At 34.8% G+C, this 14,269-nt stretch overlaps 1 protein-coding gene across 2 annotated transcripts in view; it reads left to right on the top strand.

Annotated features, from left to right (window-relative positions):
• Positions 1-14,269, top strand: part of RASA2 (RAS p21 protein activator 2) — a 113,052-nt gene that overhangs the window by 39,635 nt on the left and 59,148 nt on the right. For both annotated transcript variants that reach the window (XM_084902718.1, XM_084902719.1), the window contains exons 4-5: positions 1,981-2,075; positions 13,270-13,346. In XM_084902718.1, coding sequence (XP_084758844.1) covers positions 1,981-2,075; positions 13,270-13,346 — 172 coding nt within the window. The remainder of the gene's footprint in view (positions 1-1,980; positions 2,076-13,269; positions 13,347-14,269) is intronic.

The following is a 14,269-nucleotide window of genomic DNA, read 5'->3' as shown; positions in this document are numbered from 1 at the left end:
TTAAAGACGGAGGTGAGTGGTCCTCAAAATATGTGAACTTCAGCTCTAGGACATATAAGATCAATGTCTGTGTGTGTGTGTGTGTGTGTGTGTGTGTATGTATGTATGTATTCAGCTGTTATATATTGCCTTAATACTTATATCTGCTGTGAACAATGATAAGTAATCCACTTGATAGAACTGTGATCATCTTAATCATATGTGATGAAACAATATTGAATACTTTGTCATAATTCTATATACTAAGCCATTCTTGGTATTATATTGATTTACGAGGAATTTGATAGAATCTATAGGTAAAACATATCAAGAGATTTATATGATTTGGCTCTTAACCTAAACTTCTTCAGCAGCATGAAGAATATTTGAGTGTTCCAGTTAGTGCTTGAATTCTGTATTTGGCTTGTAATCTGTATATTTAGTACTGGAAGAATTTCCTTTTTCCCCATTAATTTCTATCTTAAATACAACCCTCCCAAAAGGCTGAAATATATTATTTTTCTAGTATCAATTCCTACAAGATTTGAATGAGTTATAAATGCTATATATTTACACAAAGATTTTGGCCTTCACATTAGATTTCATCCAACATATTTAAATGAAAGTTGGAAAGATTTATACTTTTAAATTTTAAAAGTGTTAATAAATATAGCTACTGAATTTTCAATAGCTCTCTTTTTGATTGTATAATTGCCACTTGTGAAAGTATATGTGGCTGTGAATTTTAATATTTTTCTTAAAATTATACATACATATACAGGTAGTCTTTGTAGTCTGAGTTCCAATCATGACTAGGAAGCTAAGCTTATCAAAGTTTTTAATACTGTTAAATTTTTTTAAATATATATTTTATTGATTTTTGTACAGAAAGGAAGGGAGAGAGATAGTTAGAAACATCGATGAGAGAGTCATCGATCAGCTGCCTCTTGCACACCCCCTACTGGGGATATGCCCGCAACCAAGATACATGCCCTTGACCGGAATCGAACCCGGGACCCTTCAGTCCCCAAGCCGACGCTCTATGCATTGAGCCAAACCAGTTTTGTCAATACTGTTAAATTTTTTAATAACATCTTTATTGAGATGTAATTCACATACCATAACTCATTGTGGTTTTTTTAGTATATTAACAGTATATATGTTTATTATATATATTTAATATATAAGAGAAAGTGAACCGTTTTTTATTTTTAGTGCATATACTTTGTTGAAGTTTTGTGTAGAATCTTCGAATAAGTTGTCAGTAATATGCAAAACTATGTCTACTTCTTAAAACTTGAATTGAGGAAGGAAATGCTTTGCACCAACATGGCAAATACTTCACTTTAATAAGAACAGTTCTGTTTCTTCCTCTTCATAATACTTTATTCATTGTACTCTATCTTTCTCTGAGAGGTAGAAACTCTTTAAGGAACTGCCTTGATTTTTTTATATGCATTTAAGCAGCATAAGCAGTGTTTGCAATATTTTGATAACAACAAAATTTTAATATCATGACCTTAATTTTTCGTAACTTTAAGTTAATTTTCAATATTGTAAGTGATGTATGATGTTTTTCTTTTTCTCTTAGTTTGAGCTTATAAACTCTTATTAAATGTAAATATAAAACATACGGTTTATTCATAGCATAAGAATTGGAAGGATTAGTTTGTACTATCATTGTATATTGCATATTGCTATGATTGTATTTTGGGTGAAAACATGAGTGTAATAAGTACTAAAAATGCAATTGCATGTACTAATAAATACAACTGAATTTTTTCTAATCCCCTAATTCAAAATGACCCAGAGAAGGGCCTGCCAAGGGGCAAGGAAAATTAGCACTTTTCAATCTTTAAAATATAGAAAAATACTTTATAAAAATGTATTTTTAATATTAATAGGTATGAATTATTCTAGTTTTTTCTGAAAAATATTAAAATATAACAGTGCTAAGAATTACACAAAATGTTTCCTTATGGTTTTACTTATTTCCTATAGGAAAAGTAGCCATCAAAAAAGAAGACTTGTGTAACCACAGTGGTAAAGAAACTTGGTTTTCACTGCAGCCTATTGACTCCAATTCAGAGGTTCAGGTAAATATTAAGACTTAAGTGGTATAAGAGATTATCACACAAAGAAAATGAATGAAAAACAAATTATACTAGTTCATATACATAGAGCTTATTATACCTTATTTTAAATTCTGGCACCAAGTACTATAGACCTTTGGGTAATATATAGTTAGAAGGAAATTCTTTACCACATGAATTCAAGAATAATACATATGCGTGTGCATATATGAGTTTGGGAAGGTTATATTAGGGGGACATTTTCCCCCTTCCTTAGTTCTTTTGTTTAAGTCACAGTAACAAATTATTAAAGCTTTTTCAGATGGGGAGAAGTTTTAAAGGAAGAACATGTTTTATTAACTCTGACTTTGAGGAGAATCCCTAGATGTCTATGATTTCATCTGTTGTGACCTGGATGCTTTACTTTATTTTCTAGTTAACTAGGCTTAGGAAAATGCTATTAATTCAAACCAGGCTTGAGCTCACTATACAGTACCTTTATTCTCACACTCATCCTTCTTATTGTTCACCTTTTATTTTTTAATTTGAAAGGGCATCGTTACTCTTTTTAAAGCTCTTCTTTCCTCTTGCCAAAATAAGAGGTCTTACAGATTCTATATGTGAGTAAAGATGGATATTTAGCCATGTATCTTTTCTTTTCTTTTTTTAAATTCTCACACCAGGATATGTTTCTATTGATTTGAGAGAGAGAGAGGGAGAGAGAGAGGGGGAGGGGGAGGGGGAGGAGGAGGGGGAAGGGGAGGGGGAGGGAGAGGGGGGGAGAGAGAGAGAGAGAGAGAGAGAGAGAGAGAGAGAGAGAGAGAGAGAGAGAGAGAGAGAGAGAGGGATCAATGTGAGAGAGAAACATCAATCAGTTGTCTCCCATACACACCCCAACCGGGGATCGAACCCTCAACCTTTCAGTGTATGGGATGGCGTTCCAACCAACTAAACCATTCTGGCCAGGGTAGGCTATGTATCTTAACTTTCTATTTGGTTCTGAAAAATCTGAGTTTCTCTTAGAAATTATTATTTCTAGCTAAAAGGAATCCTTTTTTTATAACCTTACTTATTTGTAAAATATGGTAAGGATTGTGAAACCATTTCCCGAAGGCATAATTGCAAGCAGAATTCTTCCTCTCAAGAAGAAGCTATTATTTGCTACTGTGACTCAAACAGAAGTTTAAGTCAAGAAAAAAGTGCTGTGCACACATCCACAGATACTTGCAAATAAAGTGTCTGTGTCTCTATTTCCTCATAACCTCTCAAGCTTTCTCTTTGGTTAAATTCTTAAAAAATTAAGCATTGGTATAATAAAACCCATTCTCAAGTACAAAATATAATTAAAACTTTTCCTGTTTTATCCACTGTACCCCATTTTAATGTTCTTTTTTTTCCTCTTGACAATAACCCTTATTCAGATCCCAATTATACAGTATGGTAAATGATCCAAATAAGAGGCAAAGTGATGAAGTGGAAAGGGTTTAAAACTAGAAGTCAGAAAATTTAGGTCCTAATGTCATATGTGGTTACTTTACTGATCTTGAATTTTATTTTTATAAAATGGAAATAAAAGCTAACATGTTGACTCATCTGTTGTAAGAATTAAGTGAAATACCTTTAAGAATATTTTGAAAGCTATTACATACTATCCAAATATAAAGTATCTGTTTACCAGCAGTTGATCCAGTGACCATTTTCCTATATACACCCCTATGAAATGGCAGATATGAAAGTTTTAAAGTACCAGTTTTTTAAAATAGTTTTAACAAAAAGCAAGATAATAGGCTTTGAGAATTTGATCTAAAATGAACTTTGAGTTAAGATTCAGTTTTTAAAAATCCATTCTTATGACCAATGCAAATTTGCTAAAGATTTGAGAGCTCTAGCTCTCAAAAAGTAGAAATGCCAGCAATTTTTATTTGCTATGAGTTATTTTCATGAACATGAGTTATAATCTTTATAGCTCTTTATTCTTAAATGAAACTTACTTAGCAGCTCACTATTTAAAATAAATTTGGAAAGAAAAAGACATTAGGGGGTGGGAAGAATGTATAACACTTTTAAAGTTAATATGGCACTATTGAGAATATTGTTATTTGGTCCCAAAACTGATCTAGAAATAGTTAATTAATTTTGTGAGTCTAGAAAACATAGAAAAGCAGTCTGTGATTCATACAGACTCTAAGTTGGTCCGAAGGTTGTGGGTTATTGTTAAGCTGATTAACATACAGACTCTACTTGTTAGTAAATTTGTTAACTTGCATAAACTTTATAAAAGTATGGAAATTAGAGCTATTGATGGAGCCATATGAAAAAGTTATGACAGATTGAATTCAGCAAGAATTCCATCTAATAATTATTATTGGTAATTATGTCAGTTTATACCAACCAAGTTCTTAATATACATTATCTCATTTAATCTTCAGAATGGGATTATGAGTATAGGTAGCATTACCTCCATTTTACAAATGAAGAAATTGATTCTTAAAGGTGGAATGATGTCTCCAAAGTCACAGCACTACTAAGTGATGGAGCCATGATTACAATGGAGATCTTGTGTGATTCTAAAACTCTAACCACAGTGCTTTACTGCCTTTTACTGTTCTGTAAACAGTAGGAGGATACCTTAGGGAACATCTGAGTATAAGGAAAACAAGCCTACTCAAAAAGATCAAAGAAAAAGGAAGGGACATTAGAAAGTTCATAGGGAACTTCTTAGAGTATAATAACAGGAACTTCAGTTTGGCCAGTAAGAGCTGGAAAATTGTTAGGCATTTACAGAGGAGCTGTATCTTAAGTGGAGGTCAGGTTCTTACAATAATAGTTTAGATGCAGTTCAAATAGTCATTTTTAAAATACTTTAATTTCTCATAAAATACTGGATAATGGGTTGTTTTTGGTTGACCACTACATAAGACAGCTGGCTTGCATTTGGAGCCATGGTACAGGTTAAAATATATATTGTATCTGTAAACTTACACTCAGTGAGCAGCAGATATTGCAGGAGGCACATGGGAACTGATTCTCACCGATTCATTGCTCCCTACTTTTATGCTCACTGTGCTCATTGAGTGTAAGTGCTCACTGTTTAAATAGTGTTTCTTTTCTTTTCCTTTTCATTTTGTAAACTGAGTAATTTTTCTCTCATTTTATTAACTACTCACTTTGCAAAATGAAAGGGAAAGGAAAAATTAATGAGATTCTGTTGTATTCTTTCAAAATTTTTATTTATTGATTGACTTTAGAGAGGAAGGGGGGAGAGAGAAAGAGAGAGAGAAAGAGAGAGACAGACAGACAGACAGACAGACATTGATTTGTTATTCCAGTTATTTATGTATTCATTGGTGTAATCTTATATGTGCCCTGACCCGGGATTGAGCCCGAAGCCTTGACATATCGAATGACACTTTAACCAACTGAGTTACTTGGCCAAAGCTACCGTATTTTCCTGCATATAAGACGACTTTTGAAACAAAAAAAAGCCAACCGAAAATCGGGGGCAAAAGACCAAAATTGCACAAAAATTACCTGCAGATCTTGACGGCAAAGTAAGTCTTTTCTTTGAAGTGGGGAGTAGTCTTATACAGCGAATATAGGCCTAAACCTATGTTTTAACTGTAAAATTAGGGGGTCGTCTTATACACCGGAAATGCGGGTATATTCTTTTTATGTGTCTAATGAGGCTACATGTTTCTCCCTAGGCTTCTCTTCATAAATACATTCTTAATTTCTTGTTAACAGCTTTATTTTAAAAAAGGCCACAACCACCTTTGAGTCTGCATGACCATAAAGCCCGCTCACTCTCTAAGATCTGACTCATTTCTCTGCCACAATTTAGAGAGAGAATCCGGCCAAACTTGGGTCAGATATCCACTGCAGCCTGATTTGATATGACTATAGGTAAAGTCACTATAGAAAAGTCTGTTTGGGGGGCTTTGGGTAGGCATGTTCCCCAAGAAAGAGTTTTGGGTAGAGGAAGTAATTGGTATCTCTACTTCAGAGGTTAAGATGTTTGATTTCCTAGTTCTACCACTAATGGTCATTTGTACCCAAAATAGTTGCTAACCTACAATTAGTTGTCTGAGGATCTTCATCTGAAATAAGAACTTCAGTATATAGAATTCCCCATGATTCCCTTCAGTTTCAGTAACAAGAGAAAATGTAATTTAGCCCCGAAATGAAAAGATCCCAGTAGTAGTAAGATGGGTTTTATACCAAAACAGTTGAAAAATTGTTAAGAACTCTAATCTCTTACTTGGACTTGTTTCCCAGATGCTTTATTATTGCTTTTAATAAAGTTCATTATTTTAACTCTAAAATCACTCTAATCTGCCTTCAGACCCCACAGTGGGTCAGAGTCAGAGCACAACAGCTTTCACTAGTATCACCCATGACATTGTCTCACTGCATCTAATGGACTTGGTCCTTCTGGTACATGACTTTTTAGCAGCTTTTTTATACTCTTGACTACTCTCTCCTTTTTGAAGCATTCTCTTTAGTTTCTGGTCATCCTCCTACTTCACTTGGAATTATTTGTTCACTAGAGGCCTGGTGCACGGATTTGTGCACCGGTAGGGTCCCTTAGCCTAGCCTGTGGGGATCGGGCTGAAATGGGCTCTCTGACATCCCCTGAGGGGTTCCGGAATGCAAGAGGGCAGTTCTCAAGTGAAGCACCCAGGGATCAGTCCCCCTCCTCTCTGGTTCCTGGTGCGTCACCAGAGAACTGCAGCTGCCAAGTCACTGCAGCTCAGCAGCTTCTGCATTGAGCATCTGTCCCCTAGTGGTCAGTGTGCATCATAGCTACTGGTCAGCCAGTCAGCCAGTCGCTTAGACTTTTATATATATAGATATTCTTTGCTGCATAAGTGAAGTTAAATTGGATTGAGTTGGAGCCTCTTCCTAAAAATCCTCTTTTGGCTTCAGTGATCTGCAGCCATGCTGTTAGCTATTTGGTCCTAGAACTCATAACACACTAAATATTTTTTTCTTTATTTCTTACGTGCTATGGTAAAGAGCATGCCTTTACATAAGACTGATTAAAGCAACTCTCTCATATGTAGAAGTTGGTACTCTCATTAATTAAGAGTGGTTGTCTTACACAACTTGTACAAGCAGTAAATCCAGATATACTGTCAATCACATCCTTTTGATGTAATTACTTAGTTAAGAAGTCTTTACCAACAAGCTGATCTTGAATTTCTGGGTCATGCCATAAGTTATTGTTTTTGTAGTTTTTCTTTTGGCTTCTGTCTTCTCTCTTTAAACAAGCATTTAAAAAAGAAATGCATTGATTATAACTAATAAAATAAATCAAGATTTTTTTATATGCCCATTAAGACAAATTGAATGTTGCAATAGATTTTAAAAAATTTAGCCCTGGCCAGATGGCTCGTTGATTGGAGTGTTGTCCCATGCACTAAACTGTTCTGGGTTCCATTCCCAGCCAGGGCACATATCTAGGTTGCAGGTTCGATTCTCAGTCTGGACCGTACAGCAAATAGCGAATTGATGTTTCTCCCTCTCCCCCTGTCTTCCTTCCTCTCTAAAATCAATAAAAGCATATTGCCCTGGCCAGTGTGTTCAGTGGTTAGAGCGTTGGCCTGGACACCAAAGGGTCTCAGGTTCGATTCCCAGTCAAGGGCACATACCTGGGTTATGGGTTCGCGCCCTGGTCAGGTTGTATAGGGGAAGCAGCCAACTGATGTGTCTTTCACATGATGTTTCTCTCTCCCTTTGTCCATCTCTTCCTTTCACTCTCTCTGAAAAAGCAATGGAAAACATATCTTCAGGTGAGGATTTCCAAAACAGAACAAAACAAAATAATAATAATATTAAAAAAGCATATTCTTGGGTAAGGATTAATTAATTTAAAAACTAAGAAATTTAAATTTGTAAACATGAAATAGCAAAGGAATTAACCTTCTAGATCATAATAAAAACTTCTTTAAGGAGAAAAATAAGTCTATCCATACATACATAAGAGGTGGTAAATAAAACCTTTTTTTTGCATCTGACAGGTAGTTGTATCCAAAATGGTTTACAGATTTAATTACTGTATATGAAAACATCTGTCAGAATTCTAGAAGTTGAGATATTTTCCCCTCATATGTTAAAAAACTTTACTAGTTGAAATATACTGAGTTCTTTTATGTAGAATATTGTTAAAATTTAATATTTTGTGATAAAAAATAAAAAAGTGTTTAGACTCGAGATTTTCAGAGCATGCATCATATTTTGCTCAAATATCTATGTTCATCTGAGTTTCCCAAACGGTATGCAGAAATTCACATATCTTTATAGCGTACCAAGAATAACAATATAAAATTAACATAACGGATTTTTCTGTGTGAAATTTTTGTAAAACTAATTGAAATAAAGTTAGCATATAAAATGTTAAACTTTCAGACAGTACCAGAATAATACAAGTTCCTAAATATGCTAATACAGATTAAAGTGATTCAGTTGCATATATCAACCTAACATACTCAATACTGTGGAATAAAGAATAATACCTTCTAATTTTTAATTAAAAATAGAGAATATAATGCTAGATATTTGATCATTCCAGTATGTGACTATTTAAAAGGTATGTTATTGTGTTATTAAATGTCCCTTACATATTGGATAAAAAAAATAGTTGTGGAGCAAATCACATTGCATGTTTCTGATCAAACAGAATCCTTGTCAGTCTTATAGTTTCCTGTTTTTGGGCAATAGCTCTGTTTTTCTAGTTGCTTTTAAGATTTTTCTCTTTATCTTATGGTTTCATCGGTTTTTACTGTGCTCTGTCTACTTGTGGTTTTCTTTATATTTATCTTACTTGGGTGTTCCTGGGGCACTTGAATCTTTGCCTTAATGTCATTCTTCAGTTTTGGAAAATTCCAGGCAATTATCTCTTCATCTGTTTGGGTTTTTTTCTTTCCTATTCTTTCTCCTTTCTTCTGGGACTACAATTACATGAATAATAGACCATTTATGCTCTCTCTCTCTCTGTCTGTCTGTCTCTGCTTCATTTGTAGATGACTACTGACTAATCTATCTACTATTTTACTAATCCTTTATGTAGCTGTAGATAATTTGCTGTTAAATACATTCTCATTTTGATTATTTTATTGCTTAATTCTAAGTTTTTCATTTGATGCATTTAATAGTTTATACTTATTTGCTAGATCTTTTTTTTTTTTCCTTATAAATCAAACATTTTTTTCCTGTCATTTGTAGGAAATTGAAATTTTTGGGGTGACATTAGATTATTATAAATTAAACAGCCATTTTAACCTGTCAGTTACTCCAGCATCTGCGTCTTCTGTAAATTTGCTTCCTTCTGTCAGTTTTTTGTTTTTGTTTTTGGTGTTTGTCTTGTATTCTGGCATGCTCAGTAATTTTTGATGGAGTGCTAGACATTGAAATATGAAATACTTTAGAGATAATTTGAAGCTCTGGATTTTTTTTTTTTTTTTTTCCTCTAGAGATTTACTTTTGCTTTTGGCATGTGGGTAGATTAGAGGTAGTTTATCTTAACTATCCAGTTAGGGCTTTGGATGATTCTATGCTAGGTTTCAGTCTGTAAGGGCTGGTCTATGTTCATTCTTACTCCTCAGGCATAGTCCCTCAGAGATTCTAATAGATAGCCTAGGTGTTTACTATCTCCAATTTTTAAAAAAATAATTTTTATTGATTTCAGAGAGGAAGGAAGAGGGAGAAAGAGAAACATCAATAATGAGAGAGAGCCATCGATTGGCTGCCTTCTGCATGTCCCATTAACAGGGACTGACCCCTCAGCCCAGGCACATGCCCCTGACTGGAATCAAACCCGGAACCCTTCAGTCTACAGGCCAATGCTCTATCCAGTGAGCTAAACCAGCCAGAGCACTATCTCCAATTTTTATCTGCCCAACACCATGAGGCTGTGGAATGCTTTAAGCTTGGCATCTCAGTCCCATTCAACAAGCTTCTTCAGATACCCCACCAGCAGCTTCTGATTTTTGTGTGTGTGTTTGGGAAAGATGATATTTTTTGACCATTGATTTTTAGAGAAAGTGGAAGAGAGAGAGAGAGAAAGAGAGAGAGAGAGAGAGAGATGGAGAGAGAGATATTGATGTGAGACTGACACAGATAGTTTGACTCCCATACATGCTCCTACTGGGGCTGGCAATCACACCTGCAACTCAGTTACGTAACCTTGACTGGAATTTGAACCCTCAACCCTTCAGTGGACAGGGCGATGCTTTAACCACTTAATAGCACTAGCCAGGGTAGCAGCTTCTGTTTTACATCTCAGAACTGTATCATAATGCCTATCTTTAGCCATTATCCCTGGCTTCAAGAGAGACTAGAAAATATTTTTTTTATTAATTTCTTTATTGATTAAGGTATCACATATTTGTCCTCAACCCCCCATTCCAATCCCCCCCACACTCATGCCCATACCCCCCTATTGTCCTTGACCACTGGTTAGGCTCATATGTGTGCACATAAGTCCTTTGGTTGATCTCTCCCTTTTATCCCCACCCTCCCTCTGAGGTCCAACATTCTGACCCATGGCTCCTTATCTCTGGGTCTGTTCTTGTTCATCAATCTATGTTGTTCACCATTTTCCCTAGATGAGTGAGATCATGTCCTACTGGAAATATACTTATAAGAATCAAAAATGAGAAAAGCAATAATCGTTATGCTGAAAGGCATATGAATCAGTCTGTAGTGAGCTTCTTTCTGAGCCACCAGTTCTTTTGAGACCCAATTTCAATGTCAAACAGTTCCTTATGTGTACATGTCAGCAAGACTAGAAAATATTTTGCTGAACTCATAACTACCCTCTCAAAAAACAACTTGTTTTGCTACAATCCAGATATACAAAATGATGACAGATGTAAGTAAAAGTGAACTTTTGTGCGACTATTAAAGAATACCAAATTTTCAAAAATGTTCAAATATTTAGGTTTCTGACACTGAAAAGTACCGTAGCTTCACATATTTTTTAAAACATTTTTTTTTTCATTTTTCTTTACTAAACAAAAGCAGTACACATTGGTAGTAAAACTTAAAATCTAAATGAGCAAAAAGAAAAAAATCTGAAATCCTACCAACAAAAGTTAATTTCTATCAATGTTTTAGTAGATGGAGTTGTAGTAATTTTATAGTGATATATGCACAAGTGTATTTTATTTTTTTAAATTTAACATTATATTATACACCCTATTTTGTAACTTTTTTTTTTTATAAGTATCATGTACATATTTCCATATTAAAGTATACATTGAGGTAGTGTTTTACAGTTTAAAAATTATAATTTCCTTAATTTAATTCATAATGCTTTTTAACTTTAGTATTCCACACTAACAGTGTGTCTTGTGTCTCCTATTCTGTACCAACTCTTTTCTTGACCAGGTTAACACACAATTATGTTATTGTTGGCTAATACCAAAGGAATGTTATGTTTAATAGCCAGTGGGAGTAATGAACATGTGAAGTAGGCTCTGACTCAATGGTAATGATTCCTGGTAGAATCCCTTTGAATATCTTATATCTAGGCTCAACTTGATTACAGTGCAATGATTTTTAGTTATGAATGAAATTATTATACTTTTTTCTCCACCCCACTTCAAAGGCTTTTTATTGACTTAGAAATAGAGATTCTAGACGTTCCTTGGAGACAGTAGGGAGTGCCTTGTCACCATACAGTTTCTACCATAAAATGCACATGTTAAAATAGTAAAACTGCTTTGAGATGCAAATGTTGGTATAGTTGGCTAGGCGCACTAAGTGACACACACATGCTGACAGGACAGCAGACATGATTTAAACTTCTACTTGAGTAATATTACAGATTACTGCAGATCATGGGCCTCTTCAAGGTCATGCTTGAATAGCAGGGGTTGTGAATATTAAATGTAGGACTAACAAAAGATGTATTTTATTAATTACATATGACTTTATAAATATTTGTGCCTAGATTTTTAGTGGAAGATTTGCTTAATTTAATTCTAAATCCACCTAACTGCTAATTTTACTACCATTGGTGCCTTTCTATAGAGCTTGGCTTTCTCGTGCAAGTGTTGAGACCCATCATTATTTATTGCTCATCACTATCAATCAATCTAACCCCGAGCTTTGTATTTAGTGAACCTCAGATCCACTCTTGTATAACAAATCCTCATAAAATAGTGAGGCTGATTCAGGATAGATTTCTTTGAAAGAATATCTGAAAGGGTTTGTTTCAAAAAGGAACAGTGAGTAGATAATGAGCCTTATTACCTCTAATGAAATTACTTATGTCATCAGCCCCTGAACATCACATCCTTGAAATCTCCGCGTGGCACCATGGGAATCTGTCTTGTCAGCTGGGTGGAGATAATCCAGCACCAGATTCTTAACCAGTGCAAAATTGCTCATAAACCAGTTTAGAATTGTTCATCACAGTGGCAGAGTAGAAATATTAAGTTCTAGATTATATTGTCCTAGGCCTTAGTTTCTTTAGAAGTTGATAGTTTGCTTTAAATTTACATTACTGAATTTTTAAAAATTCATTTGTTATTGGCTGTTTATGAAGGTGCTCCATTGTTTTTAGTATCCATTTTTCCATCAATGCCCTTGGCCATATATTGCTCTCTTTTGTTTGTTATTTTCCCAACTAGATTGTGAGCTTCTTATAAGTAGTAACTATGTGTTATATACATCTATGCATACCTACTCACTCCCACAGTGCCCAAACCTATTATTTCAATATTGACAAAATTACATTACTAGTTTTAACTTAGTTTTATTCTTTTAGAATTGTATTATTTCTCTGTCTTTAAATGATACTTCCTCTGCCCTTATTGATGGTTTGTCTTTTCTGGGAAAAGCATTCTACACTTTATAATTAGCTTTTATTTCAAAATTCCCTAAAACATAAGGGTTACCTGTCTTTGTAATCCATGATATTGAGATACATAAATATTTGTTGAATTGGGCATAAAGTTCTTAGATTTGAAAACCTAAACATTCAAATGTTGGATATAAGCATTTAACCGCTTATCTTTCAGATTTTGATCTACATTGTTGGGTATTAGTCATTTAACAGGTACTTAATGTGGGCAAAACCATGTGCTAGGGATCACTAATATTTAGTTAGTGCATAACTAAATATAATAAGTTTAGTTTGACAAAATATGTACCTTTAATATTTTGTCAACAAAATAGATTACTCAATGTATAATATTTTTTGTCATTTTAGGGTAAAGTTCACCTTGAATTAAAGCTGAATGAACTGATAACAGAGAATGGAACTGTGTGCCAGCAGCTTGTTGTACAGTAAGCATATTTCTTTTACATAAAATCAACTAGAAATAATTCTCCATTTTGTATTCTTTGAATCTTAAGCCAACATGCTATCCTATCTAATAAAAGGGTAATGTTGCCAAATCCGGTTTGGCTAAGTGGATAGAGCATCAGTCTGCGGACTGAAGGGTCCCAGGTTTGATTCCTGTCAAGGGCATGTACATTGGTTGCGGGCACATCCCTAGTGGGGGCTGTGCAGGAGGCAGCTGGTCAATGTTTCTCTCTCATCGATGTTTCTAGCTCTCTATCCCTCTCCTTTCCTCTCTGTAAAAAATCAATAAAATATAAAATAAAAATAATAAAAGGGTAATGTGCAAATTGACCCTAATGGCAGAATGACTGGGAACGACCAGGAATGATGTTAGGGGAGTTGTGCCTAAGACTTTAGTTGGACATCCCCCAAGGGCTCCTGGGCTGCCAGAGGAATGTCTGACTGCCAGCTTAGGCCTAATCCCCTGGGGAGCGGCATAAGCCAGCAGGTGGACATCCCCCAAAGAGTCCTAGACTGCAACAGGATTCAGGCCAGGCTGAGGGAACCCCCCCAAGTGCTCGAATTTTTGGGCACTGGGCCTCTAGTTTTAAATACTTCAGAAACTTTTTTCAGAAATGAAATTATGCCATTTCTTTATTAAGTTGATTTCCAATTTATTTTCTTGTATCTAATCTACTCAGGTTATGATAAGCCATCAATTAATTTATCAATATTTATTATTGCACGTGAGTTAAATGATAGATACAGGCAGCAGGGTGTTAGAGTATCACAGGTAAGTGTGTCTAACTACCCGGCAGGAGGGAAGTGGAGAGGCTTCCTAGTGGAGGGCCTCTAGGAACTCTAATACCACAGAGCAGAGCATTAGGGACCTAGTTCTAAAACTAAGTGCCTATCTTGAGATTAC

The sequence above is a fragment of the Pipistrellus hanaki genome (assembly GCF_964339955.1).
Source record: "Pipistrellus hanaki genome assembly, chromosome: 13".
Taxonomy (NCBI): domain Eukaryota; kingdom Metazoa; phylum Chordata; class Mammalia; order Chiroptera; family Vespertilionidae; genus Pipistrellus; species Pipistrellus hanaki.
The sequence above is the reverse complement of the archived record's forward strand: the minus strand, read 5'-3'. Positions and strand labels throughout refer to the sequence as shown.